Source organism: Podarcis vaucheri, assembly GCF_965113315.1.
Source record: "Podarcis vaucheri genome assembly, chromosome: 3".
NCBI classification, from domain to species: Eukaryota; Metazoa; Chordata; class Lepidosauria; order Squamata; family Lacertidae; genus Podarcis; species Podarcis vaucheri.
In genome coordinates, this window is record NC_138761.1 from 17956000 (window position 1) to 17971225 (window position 15226).

Here is a 15226-nt window from a genome sequence, read left to right on the forward strand (position 1 = left end):
CACTGGAGGCCTTACAAAACAATATACAAGTTTGCCCGTCTCCTGAAGGCTATTGGGGAGGGAGCTTAGAAGGCTCCCCTGGGCAAGAAGTTCTAATATCTTATCCTTGGCTTATTAGAAAACACTGAAAAATGTTGCAGTGTGGAGTTCAGGATTCTACCCAACCAGCTATTCTTTCTCCATTCCACCCTCCCTTCCACAACAGTCAGTCGGCATTCCATGGCTACTGAGCATGCTCAGTCTTCAATGAGCATTTTTTGTTTAGGATTTTAACTCCCCCCACCTTTTAGGTTCTCGCTTTGTTAAACTTCCGCAAACCTTGCAGTTCCCTCAAGCATGTGGGTGCCTCCTTGTCTTTTCCCAGTGGCCTCTTTTCAGTTTTATCACCATCATAAGTCAGCCCCTGAATTTGCAATTAGTATACATGAATGATGGTGAAGGTCACCAAACATTGGACAGTATGGCAGAGTGGCTAGAGCTCTGCTTGGACACAGGCCCTGTAGCATCTTTCAGCATCCTCAATACAGGTGTAACTAAAGCTTAAGTATATGTAACTCCATCTGCTCATGTCCCCCTCTAGCTAACCTTGACTCTTTCTCCCTTTTATGCCCCATTGTCTGAAGGCAGTTCCAGACTGTCACTGTTTTTTGGGTGGGATCAGGGCTGGCTGAAGACATCTTGACACCTGAGGTGAACCACAAAATGGTGGTCCCCCAGTGAGGAAAGAAGGAATGAGTGAAGCGCCACACCAGGGAAATAAAGCTCTACATTGGGATCTGCTGTCCCTGTGGCTCCTGCTGCCCAAGGCAGTCGTCTCACCTCGCCTCATGAGTTGGCTGGCTCTGGGTGGGATTCAGTTACATACCCCCAAATTTGGGTTGCACAGCTGAAGTTGATTTGGATCTCTTGTGCAAGAAGCCTGCTCTCCCCTGCCCACTGAAAAAGACTCTTTGCTATAAGGAACGTGATGCGAAAATAAACTGGAAAGTGCAGAATTAGCTTTGCTTGGCACAACGTCGTCTAATGTCCCTGTAAACGAATCAGAATGAATGCTCAACAAGTAGCTGATGGCATCTAATCTCCTCACAGTCAAGTCAGGATGAATGTTCAATAAACAAGTCAACTGGAAGTGACCAAAGTTTTTGTTATAAATTCTCTGGATATAGGCACATGGGACTGGGTTTTTGTTTAAGGAATTCTGTAATGTGCCCTGTAAATTGATGGTGCTGGATTAGTAAGTCATAGCAATCATCGCTTGTATGCATTTTTATTCACTATCTACTTCAACTAACCCAACCTTCTTTCTCCATTCTTCTCTTACTCTTCAGAAACGAAAAGTAGCAATGACACTAGTTAACTTGGGTTGGAGCACCACACTCTAATTGAAGACTAATGGAGCACAGCAACATTGACATAAAAAGAACCCGCAAGTGTGTTAAGTTTTCAATTCGCGTAGGTGATGGGTCTCTGGAAGCCTGAGAATAGACAGTTTATAGAACCAGCTCCGACATATTTCCACCCCGCTCTGACTCAGGAGTCCCCTGCTCATCTGAATTCTCCTTTAATCAGCGAGAATGTTAGTCTGACGGAACAAGAGGCAAGTTTTTAACCTGTTGCCCTAGTCAAGGTCAGTCTATTGGGAGTCAGGTATGTGGTATAAGTACTCTCCATCACCATATGCTCCTGCTTCCAGCTCGTCACTTGAAACAGCCATTTGACAAGCCGTCTCAATAGATACTGCTGCAGAATACGCTGACATTTCTAATGAAGCCCCAGGGACCAATAACACTGACTTTCTCAAGGTGGCACTGATAGAATGTTTCTCTGGTTACAGGAAAAGCATTCCGAACCACTGAGACTGCAAAGCCAATCCAGAAAATGGCCTTCATGCGTCAGAGTTTCATTACAGAGTAATAGATAAAGAACAGGATAAGCAATTAAGGACTTCAAGTGGGAGACAAAACTCATCTGATCATGGCCTCTTTGGAAAAAAAATGTGCAGTGCTAACTCTTGACAACTTTCCCTTTACTTTTGAAGTCAATTAGAGCCATTCTGTTGATTGGCTAGAATGGGGCATAAATGAATTACGTAGCCAGAGGAAAGGTTACCGTAACTTCTGTCACAGAGCTTCAGCATGCTGATGACAACGTAGTGTGCATATGCTCAGAGAATGACCTCCAAACCATCCTAAATATCTTTGCAGAAGCTTATGAAAAGCTTGTCCTATCACTCAACATCCAAAAGAACCAAAGTGCTGCACCAACAAGTACAAAATAACCCCTCTGCAGCGCCACAAATCCAACTCAATGGTGTAACATCGGAAAATGTCGATCACTTCTACCTAGGCAGTTATCTTTCCACAAGGGCCAACATTGATGCCAAAACCCAGCATCGCCTGAGCTCTGCGAGTGCGGCTTTCTCCTGATTGAAGTGCAGAGTGTTTGAGGACTGGAACATTCGCAGGGAAACCAAAATGCTTGTTTACAAAGCTATTGTACTACCAACCTTACTATATACTTGTGAAACATGGACCACTTATAAACACCATCTCCAACTCCTCGAAAGATTCCATCAATGGTGTCTCCAAAAATTTTTACACATCACTTGGGAAGACAAGCGAACTAATATCAGTGTACTGGAAGAAGCAAAGATCACCAGCAAAACCACTAGTAGTCAATAGTTTGGAAGCAGGAAAGAAATCGTTGCAACACAGACTTCACATTGGTACTATTGATCAGTCACTACCTGCAACAGTGAATTAAGCAAGTTTTTAATGGAGAGCAAATTACATGTTATATGGGAATTGCATGACTGGATCCTCCGGCTAGCGGAATAACTATGGGCAGGTGGTGGGGAGGCACTGCCAATTTTCTCACAGCAATGGTTACGGGGGAGAAGTTATTTAAACCTCCTACCCATGTCAATTCCTGATCTAAATTGCTCCTCACCCAAATGGCGCTGGCAGTCTTTGCAGAGGTCCGCAGAGAAAGAAGTGAACTGTGGCCATTTGCTCATGTATTTAAGATTCTCAAACTTTAATCCGTTTTGGGAGTCCATTCAACTCCCGAAATGGTTCGAAAAGCAAGGCATGACTTCTGATTGGATGCAGGAGCTTCCTGCACTCAATCAGAAGCAGCGGAAGCCACGTCAGATGTTCGGCTTCTGAAAAACATTCGCAAACCGGAACACTCACTTTCGGGTTTGTGGTGTTTGGGAGCCAATTTGTTCGGGATCCAAGCCGTTTGGGAACCAAGGTACCACTGTATGCTCAACCTGTATAATTGCAAATAAACTAAATATTCCAGTGACCCAAGGTAAGTGATGGAACTTCTTATCACTTGGGAGAACTGGGTGAGCCTGAGAATAAGAGAAAAACCCTCCTGGATCTAGTCTAGTGTCCTGCTCTCACAGTGGCCAACCAGATGCCTATGGGAATCTTGAAAGCAGGACATGGGGGCAACAATGGAATTGCCCTGCCAGTACCTTGAGGCAGTGGTGTGGGAACTGTCCTTGCAGTGCTGAGCCACTGAACATTGTATCAGCAGCATAACCTGACGTAACAGATTAGCAGCTCTCCCATTATAGATGTACGAAGGATGCCATTTTGTCGAAGGATGACTCAGACAAAGTGTTTACAGGGCTAATAGTCACAGGCCAGATTATTTTTGAAGCAGGGAGAGCCTTCTATTTTCCCGGCGAGTGGTGGGAGCTGACACCATGTAGATAAATTTAAATTTCTCAGAGCAGAGTTGAATGAACAACTCAGATACAGGAGACTTTGGAACAGGGAGGAAACCCCCCTCCCCCGAGCTTGCTGTTTAAAAATGAAATAAGTTGTGAACTTTATCAAGATTATTTAAATTCTATTTAACAAAAGACCAGATGAAGGGCATATTAAAGAGTTGTCTTTGAAAGAAAGGAATGCTATTAGCTTAGGATCTTCAGCTGTCATTTTGGCACAAAGGAAGCAGTGAGATAGAGTCATTTCTCCAGGGCTCCGTCATCAATGAAAAATGGCTGAGTAACTAACTTCTACCAGATTAGAAAACCCCATTTCCTCTTTTAAGATAGCTCTTCCATTTCTAACTGTGATCCAGTGACATGCAGCCTAATCTTGCTGGACCACCCACATATTATGGGCTGTGAAAAGTCTAGAAATAGGGACTAATAAACTTTTCAATAAGATACTGGGCAAGCTGCAGGCTGCTGTTCAGCTTTATACAGGGCAATATTAACTGATTATATTTTTGCTTTTAACATACGCACAGGGGCCATGGAGTAGCAGATGGTCTGGTGGGATGCCACTGCTCATCTGACCTCCAGGTGATCATGTTGCTGTCTTTTACCGGAAAGCAGAAAGGCAAGCAGATGATAGGGTTGGCCGGGTGCAAATGCCTTGCTGGGAGTTCCAGATTGGCTCCACCAGCGCAACTGCACGGTGCTGACCTCTCCAAGGCCCCATCTCTCCCTCTCTCCCTCCCAGTAATCAGCAGTGACATGACCAACTGGAGGTCAAGTGAGCACCACTCCTGTCCACTATTGGGGGCCATGGTATACATCACCGCTTGGAATATTTGGACCAGCTGTATTGGCTTTGTATACAGCAGAGGCTAAGAATAGCGAAATCCTGGCATCCTGTTTCCCACAATGGCTATCTGAGTACCTCTGGAGCCACCTTCTCCCACAGAGGGGAAAAAAGGACCACACATTTCCGTTGCACACACTTTTTGCACGTAACACTTGTTTCGTCTCTGAGAAAAAGCAATGTGGCAGCACGAAAACAACGCCAGCAAGCGAATCTGAAGAGCGATTCTCCAAGGCAAACAGTTGACAGTTTGCTAAAGCGTCCCCCCCCCCCCAGCCATGGCAAATAGGTTCATTGGAAACGCGTGTTTCTCATTGGGTGCAATTCTAGCCTTTAAGTGAAGGAAGTCACAAGGGAGTGAAAAGAACATCTGGAGGTTGGAGAGGCAGCTTCCTAGCTCCACTATCTCAAGCATAGCAGGCTTCATTTTGGGAAAAGAGAGGGGGGGAAAGCTTCCTTCAGACATGCTCAATTCTCAGTAGCATTAAGGGGCAAGGAAGAGCCTGAGAAATATCGGAGAGCCAATATATGCTCCAGATGCACGGAAGGACTCCGCGACTTAAAAGCACTCTAGGATTAGAGATAAGATCTGTCCTTTTTGTTGTTTATTCAGCACAGGTCATGCAATAAATCCTCCAAATGCAGCCTAGTTAAAATAAATGAAGTTATTTCCCACCACCCCACTCCCTAGACACAATCCAGGCAAGTGTGTGTGTGTGTGTGTGTGTGTGTGTGTGTGTGTGTGTGTATCACAGGCTCAAATGCAGACGGAGGTTGTTGCTTGGCTGGGAAAGTTTCTGACACTCACTTTGTCTTTGCACTTGGCTGCTTTTGGAATGAACATTGGAAAAGTGACAGAAGATAAAACGCTGTCATTTGATTTATCACTCTCTTATCTCCATGGTCAAATGATTGCTGAGCTGTTCTTTTTTGGCCTGCCACTTCTGGAATGGCAGGAACTCGGCCTTGAGGAGCAGGGCCAGGAGCCCGCAGGGGAATTCTACTCTGAGGCATGTGGGAGAGGAGGAGGAGCATCTGTCTGTGGCCATAGCAGGGTTTGAGGAGGGCAGGAAGGTGATTGCAGCAGACCCGGCTAATGTCTCCTTCAAGCAAATGTTTCCCAAATCATGTATTACGAGAAAGTTGTTAAGCGTGTAACAGGAGAAATGGCCGTGTCTCCAGTCTTTCCAGGAAGCATAGAAAACTGGCCTAGAAGCTCATTTATGAGTGGTTGTGTTTACACTAAAGTGAAGGAAATGTACTATTCATATGCTCATGGCATGTTCTCATTCATATTTTTGCTCTTTCTCTTATGCTGGAAGTTAGACTAGATGGACCTTTGGTACCATCCAGAAAGGCAATTCTTATGTTCTTAGTATTTTTCAGCTAGTATGCTGCAGGGTGTTTTTTGTTTTAAAAAAACATTTAGTTTCTAGTACAACTGCCACGTGAGCTACTTTGGCAGAGTGGAACTCTGGCACAAAGATAAGGCACTTGTTACTGTATTGCACAAGTGCACAAGTCCCATAAGAGATTTTTCTTTTAAAGGTCAGTTTTGTAAGATCCATCCCAAGAGACAGTCCACTTATTCTGGCAAAACTAGATACAGTAGAAAAACAAAAAGCATCAAAACTGGGTGAAGTCTGGAAGGACTGTACTTGCAGCCAAAGCAAAAGCTTCTGTGCAAATTGCAACAGGGAATCTTGAAGTGGGCACACAGCAGCAGAGAGACTATTTTTCTGTTGTCAAAGCTTCCATAAAAGCAGAGAATCAAGCCAACTTACATCAGCTCATGAACAGGACTGCATTGGTGCTATAGGTAAAGGTAAAGGTACCCCTGCCCGAACGGGCCAGTCTTGACAGACTCTGGGGTTTGTGCGCCCATCTCACATCTATTGGCCGGGGGCCAGCGCTGTCCGGAGACACTTCCGGGTCACGTGGCCAGCGTGACAAAGCTGCATCTGGCGAGCCAGCGCAGCACACGGAACACCGTTTACCTTCCCGCTGGTAAGCGGTACCTATTTATCTACTTGCACCCGGGGGTGCTTTCGAACTGCTAGGTTGGCAGGCGCTGGGACCGAACGACGGGAGCGCACCCCGCCGCGGGGATTCGAACTGCCGACCTTTCGATCGGCAAGCCCTAGGCGCTGAGGCTTTAACCCACAGCGCCACCCGCGTCCCCGCATTGGTGCTATAGCTGTATGCAGAACCGAATTGAGCTTTTTTAATACTTTTGTGATTATAGATACCAGGCATAGCCAAACTCGGCCCTCCAGATGTTTTGGGACTACAACTTCCATCATCCCTGACCACTGGTCCTGTTAGGTAGGGATGATGGGAGATGTGGTCCCAAAACATCTGGAGGGCCGAGTTTGCCTATGCCTGATAGATACTATGGGTGGAATGCAGCATAAGTGGTGTGTTTGTGAGCGGAGCAAAGTCTGTGCATGCAAGAAGGCTTTTCCACCCTCTCCTCCCACCCCACATCTCTTAAACCTGCTCTCCCAACACTCCAGAGCAGATTTAGGGGGAACCGATGGGGAAGATGGGGGGGGGGAGGAGGAAGTCCTGTTGTGTGAGTGAACCTCATTCTGCACACCCAACTTTGTTGCATTCTGCCCCGATATATTCTCAAATGTATATCCTGTCTTCCTTCCATAAGGGAATGAACTCACAGTGGAATGTGTGGGGCTCCCAAGTGGCCCCCCCATCCTTCGTATCAGCAAATTTGCTGTATCATGTGGTTTCAAACCAAAGGCACCATACAGCCAACAGTGTGAAACCAACTGGTGCAACAATACTCTGAGTGCATTAGCACTTATTTTGAAGTTAGGATCCTGCACCCAAGAAATGCAGACAAATGCACTCACCTACATTTCTGCACCCAACACCCACGATGGGAAAATCCCACTGGTACTGTTCCTTAGTTTTAGGAAGACACATCCCTCACCACCACCACCACCAAGCCTTTAAGAAGAACCTTGAAGAAGAATTGGTGGTCTTTTGTGTTTGGTTCTTTCCCTGGATTCCCCTCCTCCTAGGTTTTCCCTCCCCACCTTGGTTTCCTGATCGCCGTGCTCACTTTCCAAGAGCCCCAAGGGAATGCAATCTATCAATCAAAGCTAGAGTCATCATACATCATGGCCCCAGCAAAGGAGAACCTTCTGATTTATAGTAGTCCCACTGAGGAACTCCCCACCACCCCTTCACCTTGGAAGAGGTGATGCCCATGGTCTACTCCTCCTTTTCTCTTTGTCTCTTTCTTTGCCTTTCTAGCTCTCCAAACAATTACTCATTCAGGGAAGGTGAAATTTACATTTTTCGCTTCTTTCTCCAACCTGATTTGCTTTCCCACATTTGGCTTCTATCACACTCCTCTCTCCTTATTAGCATTACTTTTCCCTCCTTAAAGGTAAAGGTAAAGGGACCTCTGACTGTTAAGTCCAGTCGCGGATGACTCTGGGGCTGTGGTGCTCATCTCGCTTTACTGGCCAAGGGAGCTGGTGTTTGTCCACAGACAGTTTCCAGGTAATGTGGCCAGCATGACTAAGCTGCTTCTGGTGAACCAGAGAAATGCATGGAAAAGCCATTTACCTTCTCGCTGGAGCAGTACCTATTTATCTACTTGCACTTGATGTGCTTTCGAACTGCTAGGTTGGCAGGAGCAGGGACCGAGCAACAGGAGCTCACCCCTTCGCGGGGATTTGAACCGCCGACCTTCTGATCGGCAAGCCCTGGCTCTGTGTCTTAGACCACAGTGCCACCTGCGTTCCCTCCTTAGTCTTCCTCGAACAATGCTCCACCTTTCCCAGCTCCTCTGTAGATTTAATCAAATAACAACCTGTTTCAGCTGAGTCCTATCCATTTTTGTAATAAACCAAATATCAGAGCAATCTAAGTTCGGGTTTGTTGCCTTGTTGCTCATGTCCTCCTGGACATGCCAGTTTTCCCTACGGTGTGCCATGACTCTAGATTGAAATACATGTTCCTTGAGTTAATGTGTGAAATCACATTCATGTGTAGACATGGACATACAACACAAGAGAACAACATGAGAACGAGTGTCGAAACTCTGTTACTGCACAGCTTCCATAGATATGAGTGGGGCTTTCATGATAGCCCTACGGAAGCAGCATTAAAAGGAATGGAGTTTGTGTTGTTGCTCTTCTGTGCTGCTCCCCAAGCCCAGTAGTGGAAAACTTCAACACACTGCAGTGCACAATCTGTTCAAAAAGCAGGGTGATGTTTGCCTAGAAGCCCTGAATACCAACTCTACCTGCTTTGCTTTCAAAGCCAAGTGCAAGCTAGGTATATTGGGGTCAGGTTTCACTGGATGCCCTTAAGCCAGGAGAAGAAGGGCTTTTCCCAATTCATGGCACGTGCAGAAATAGAAAAACTCACCGGCGCTGACAGTGATAGCTTCAATGAACTGTTCTCTCCAGCTGTTTGTTCCAACCACAAGAGCTAGGTTTGTCTTCTTAATGAGCTTGTCCACGGTGTTCTGCAGATGGATAGACATGCGTTAGAAAGCTAAGCACATTGTCACTCCAGAGGCTTGAGCTCATGGAAAGAAATCTAAAACCCCTGTGAAGGATGCCGGCTGGCTTCAGAACATTTATCAGTAATAAAAGTGGCTGAAAATGTACACACATGCAACTCACCCTCCCCACTCCATATTGCTCAAAAAGAAGGTCTGGACTGTGTTTGCAATGTGCCTAGTAGAATATTGTTTGTATTATGCTTTTAAGTCTCCATTTTGCATTTAAAAGGCCTAGAATATTTGCACTCAAAGAATTTCCATGAATGTTTTCGAAGCCCAATCCTATACACGGGAATAGAACCTAGTACTGTCTGCTCTTATTGCTTGTGGACTTCCATGACCTCCGGCAGTGGCTTTCCAAATCACCCACTTCCTGTTCCTCCACTGAAAAGGCCAGAGATTGAAGTTGGGGTGAAAGAAAGACAGAGCAAGAACAGATGCAAAAATCCGCTCTACTTCCCAGTGGGGAGGAGTTGCGGTGGACTGCGTGGCCACCCACTCCCTTCTGGGGGCGGGGGACTTTGTCCCCCGTTGCCTGGGGGGATCCCAGCCACGTCAGAGCCCGGCCAGCCAATCCGCTGGCTGGGGTGGGGTGGGGTGGCCAGGGCCGTTTAAATGGAGGAGTGAGCCAGAGAACTTCCTCTTTGGCTCGCTTCCTCAATCACCCACCCTCCCTCCCTATTTTGCAGGTTAGGCAATGGCCTTGCTATGGACTTCGGTTGGTCGCCTTGGTTGTCCGAGGGGCCTGGTAGGAATTTTTCCATTTGGCAAATTGGCACTGACTACTTGGTTTTCACCTACCTCGTAGCAATTGTCACAACTTTGTTAGGGTTGCGGTTAGGCATTGTTTGACCTTGTGTGGGGGAGGTGTGTACCCTTATCCTTGTTAAGAGTATTCCGTTAAAGGAATCCGGGGGTGTTGATCTAGTCTGAAGCCCGGCTGGGGGGCTAAGGCCTTGACACGACCCCGACGGGAACACCAGGGGGAGCTTGAGTTGGTTCGCATCGACAGGGCTCCCCCTACCGGTGGCTTACTCTTACTGGACGTCCTGCACGATGATGAAGAAGAAGAGTTTGGATTTGATATCCCGCCTTTCACTCCCTTTAAGGAGTCTCAAAGCGGCTAACATTCTCCTTTCCCTTCCTCCCCCACAACAAACACTCTGTGAGGTGAGTGGGGCTGAGAGACTTCAGAGAAGTGTGACTGGCCCAAGGTCACCCAGCAGCTGCATGTGGAGGAGCAGGGAAGCGAACCCGGTTCACCAGATTACGAGTCCACCGCTCTTAACCACTACACCACACTGGCTCTCATGGGCAGGAGTCAGGTATAGTCAGGTCCAATCAATGCCTAAGCCAATACCGCTCACATTCTGTAGTTTCAATAAAGTTGTGGCCAAAATTTGCCCAATAACATAAACCCAATATTCGTGTCCTTGTGTGAGTTATTTCCAATGAGGGGGTGGCTGCGGGGTCTCAACACGCAACAGATATGGTTTCCAACACCTTGTGAGGAAACTGCTGAAAAAGACCTTCAAAACTGCCAGTATGCCAGAAAATTTCTTTTTGTGGCCATCCTTGATTTCCTCTAAGTCAGACTGTACCCTTGTCTGCATATAGCATCGATCTTCTCGACTTGTATGGAAGCTGGGATCCCCTTATGAGGCAGTTTTATTTCCCAGAATGCAACTAACTAAAATTGATATGCATTACATACGGAGACCAATAGCTGCTTCTTCCCCTTGCCAGTGAAACTTAAGAGGATTTCCTCAAAAACCACGTAATGATTAAAACTCAGTTGGGCCATCTGGGGCCAGATAAAATTGCTTTGGGAGCCAGTGGACCATCCTTGATTTAAGAGACGCTCAGGATATTTTGGCTGAGTGACACAGAAAATGTGGAGGCAGTGAACTCTCCCTGCCAGCCAGTAGCGCTCCTTCCCTATTTGTGTATGGAAAATTCTGCCTGATGGAGAACAGAAAGCAGCGTGTAAAGCTGCAACATCTGATTTCCCCACGACAGCCCCAGGGAATGCAAATAAAGAAATAAATGTGCCATTCGGAATGTAAATGTGATACAACTGTGAGTGCTGTGGACCAGTCTGTGTTACCGCTGTAACGGAAAGAGCCAGAATGGTGCAGTAGTTAGGGAGCTAGTTTAGGCCTGAGGAGACATTTAGCTCACAGAGTGAACTGAGCGATCTGCTCTCTTCTCTCACAACCTAAATCACATGGGGATGCTGTTGTCATGAGGAGGAAGGGAAGCAGGAAGGAAAGCTTCTGCTGCTCCAAAGTCTTTGGAAGGATAATTAATTTGGAGTCTTTGGTGGGATGTTTTAATTTACATTTAACAGCTTGTGGTCCAGGATGTACCTTACGGACCAATTGGTTTCTTATCCCTCCCTTTAAAAGACATCTGAAGGCAGCCCTGTTTAGGGAAGTTTTTAATATTTAATGCTGTATTGTTTTTAACACTCGATTGGGAGCCGCCCAGAGTGGCTGGGGAAACTCAGCCAGATGGGCGGGGTATAATTAAATAAATAAATAAATAATAATAATAATAATAATAATTATTATTATTATTATTATTATTATTATTATTATCCCTAAGGTCAGTGGTCCCCCATGGATTGGTATCAACCAGGAATTTTGGGGCCCAATTTTATGGAACTCCATTCCAGTTGAGATCAGACAAGCCACCACCCTGTTGAACCTCTGGTGCCGAATGAATACTTCTTTTTTAAAAGATTGAAAAATTCAGAACACTGAATTCTGATGCCATCGTTTTAACAGATTTTCTAGCTGTATCGGTTCAGTCTACCAGTACACCTCTTACAGATTATTTTAATTAAGCGGTCTACGAATTGCCAAAATAAATAACAAATGGATAAGGTTAGAAACCGATATTCTGAAAGGCATGGAAGACCAAAGTTTTCTCTCAAGATGTGAGCTCCATACCTGTGCCCTGCGTGTGTGGGGCTCTCACCTGTTGATGCTAGGAGTGGGGTGGCACTGTTGGCTTCGCTCCTGACAGTGTTTCTGGGCTAGCCATGCCCCCCAACATCCACACTCAATGGGTAGACCTTGGGGGTGGAGCTATTCTGGACAGGTGACTTGGGGAGTGAGCCAGAAGCACACACCTTACTCCTATTGCAGCGAATGAGATCCCAACGTGTGCAATGCACAAATAGGACTTAACTATATTTCACAATCTGAGAAGCTGGAAGTACTTTGTGCATGTTCCTGTCACCTTTGAGAAAGGCTTATTTATATCCCTTGAATTCACACAGGCACATTTTTAAAAATCCCAACAGAACGTGGTTCTGGGTGCATCATTTAACTTCCTGAGAATGTTCGCTTTCATTTTTTAAAAAAATATAGTCCTTATGATTGCTTGGGGGGGGGAGGGGGAGACCACAGAAGGAAGAGGAGCAGCTGAGCAAGGCTTCCAGCGGCATAATTCCTTGCCCCTCCTTGTGAAGATCAGAATTAGAAAATGCATGCAAAAAGCAGGGAAAAATGGTAGAATAAATTATGTAAATCTGCCTAATCAGCATAACTTGACTAAATGGTGCAATCTGCCTTTTCTTGGGACAGAATTTGTTATTTTTTTCGGCACAGGAAAACACAGACCTGGCCTTATGCTGTGCCATTTTACACAGATTTGATCCCGATTCAAAAAGAGGTCTGTAATAGTATGGCAGGGAAGAGGACTCATGGCAGCCCTATACTGCACCTTGAACTCATAGGACTCCTCAATAATCACTTCCAGCTTCGTATGCTCCCCTAAGATAGGGCGCCCCATTTCTGCAATGCGACGCTCTTCCTCCTCTTTGCTCGTCAGTGGTTGCTTCTCTTCGTTCTCTTCTGGAAAGTGGGGAGAGAGAGAGAGAGAGAAAAGAATAAATTTACAGATTTTGAAATAGGGCTTTCACTTCTCCACAGCCAGCTTCTGTCAAATGGAGCTGAGATCTACTATTTATATTCAAATGTGCCCCATTGCAATGGCAAAAGCAGGCAAACATCTGTTATGGAAAAAGGACAGGCAATTAAGCAAGGGGCCAGCGCCTGCATGGCGAGGGTTTGCCTGGAAGCATTAGCAAATGAGATCACTGGCTCATAACGTCTCCATATTTCAAGTGATTGCTTCCCCTCAGCCACACCAATCTTGCTATACCTCAGCTTAGGCTAGGGCCCTGCTTTGGCAAATCTTTCCAGCTCAAGGAAATAGAGGGAGGCACTGATTCAGGGACTCCTCTCACTACGATGACCACGACGATGTATTTTAATATCATTTTTTCATAAACAAACAAACAAATAAAAATATCACAAAGCAGTGACTATTCTGCAGGGGCCAGGCCCAGTTTTGCTACTACAAGTACATCGAGGGTCTACTCTGAGTAGGGTTTTTATTGAATACCACCCTTAAGATTTGTTTACGTGTACGCCTAAAAATGTAGCTGGTTGGAATCCAGCATTGCTGGATAAAATGTCTGGGGAAACCTGGGCCGCCCACATTGGAAGTGTTGATTTTCCAAAAAAAAAAAAAAAAAAAAAAAAAGCTCGAAGCTCAACAACTTTTGTGTCCTGAGTTTCACTTTTTGAAATAGGGCAACCCTATGCTAGTGGGCCCCTTCATGGATCACTGCCTTGCCATGGCGAAGGGGCTTTTACTTTCTTGGGCTCCATGATCACTGCAGATGGTGACAGCAGCCACGAAATTAAAACACACCTGCTTCTTGGGAGAAAAGCAATGACAAACCTAGACAGCATCTTAAAAAACAGAAACATCACCTTGCCAACAAAGGTCCGTATAGTAAAAGCTATGGTTTTCCCAGTAGTGATGTATGGAAGTGAGAGCTGGACCATAAGGAAGGCTGGTCGCCGAAGAATTGATGCTTTTTGAATTATGGTGCTGGAGGAGACTCTTGAGAGTCCCATGGACTGCAAGAAGATCAAACCTATCCATCCTTAAGGAAATCAGCCCTGAGTGCTCACTGGAAGGACAGATCCTGAAGCTGAGGCTCCAATACTTTGGCCACCTCATGAGAAGAGAAGACATCCTGGAAAGGACCCTGATGTTGGGAAAGATGGAGGGCACAAGGAGAAGGGGACGACAGAGGACGAGATGGTTGGACAGTGTTCTCGAAGCTACCAGCATGAGTTTGACCAAACTGCGGGAGGCAGTGGAAGACAGGAGTGCCTGGCGTGCTCTGGTCCATGGGGTCACGAAGAGTCAGACACGACTAAATGACTAAACAACAACAACAACATGCTAGCGGGACTCCTTGTGCTTGTTCCTGCTAGCGTAGCTGTTTATCGTATTTATCTTTATGTTATTTATTGAATTTGTTTGTCGCTTTATCTTGCCCAGGGAAACCCCCACAAAGATAAATTAAAGCCAAGAAGACGAAAAAATACACTAAAAATATCCCACCCATTTCTAAAAGGCCAAAGGCCTGGCTACAGTAGGAAGCAGTGAGAAGGACTATTGTTCTGTTCTTGTTCTTGTTCTTCTTATGCATTTTGTGTTTTTATCGTGTATTTTTGTAATGCAAACCACCCTGGGATCTATGGATGAAGGGTGGCGCACAACTTTAATTAATAATAATAACAACCGAGGAAAATTTTTGTCTGCTGCTTATACCGCATTTACTCGAATGTAACGCCCACCTCAGATTCGACGGTGCATTAGATTTGATTGCAAGCTTGAAAAATACCGTGGGCATGGCAAATACTTTTTGGGAAAATTGAGGTGCACATTAGATTTGATGGCACATTTGATTTGTGTATGTATATTATATAATGAGAGTGCCAGACAGGCCTTTTTAGTTGCATCTGGCCCTGTGTACATGGCAAATAAGTGCTTGAAAACACATGTACCATACAAGTACTCTTCTTGGGTTATTAAACACCTTGAACGTAATGATTTTACAACCTCCTCCCTTTATAGGGCAATGAATATTACTTTGCTTACTTCCAAATGAGGTGAGGCAGTCTTGTTTGGAGGTCCTCCTGCTCAATCTTCTGAGCATCCTACCTGGATGGCAACAGCTCCTTACTTCCTAGAGCACTGGGACTAGCTGTGAATGGCTGCTGGGTGC

The 15226-nt window shown here is 45.7% G+C and overlaps 1 protein-coding gene across 5 annotated transcripts in view; it reads right to left on the reverse strand.

The window, feature by feature from the left end:
• The window catches only part of SLC8A1 (solute carrier family 8 member A1), a 308213-nt gene that overhangs the window by 21331 nt on the left and 271656 nt on the right, over positions 1-15226 (reverse strand). For all 5 annotated transcript variants that reach the window (XM_082217401.1, XM_082217403.1, XM_082217399.1 and 2 more), the window contains 2 exons: positions 12859-12989; positions 8988-9087 (listed from right to left, as the gene is read on the reverse strand). In XM_082217401.1, coding sequence (XP_082073527.1) covers positions 8988-9087; positions 12859-12989 — 231 coding nt within the window. The remainder of the gene's footprint in view (positions 1-8987; positions 9088-12858; positions 12990-15226) is intronic.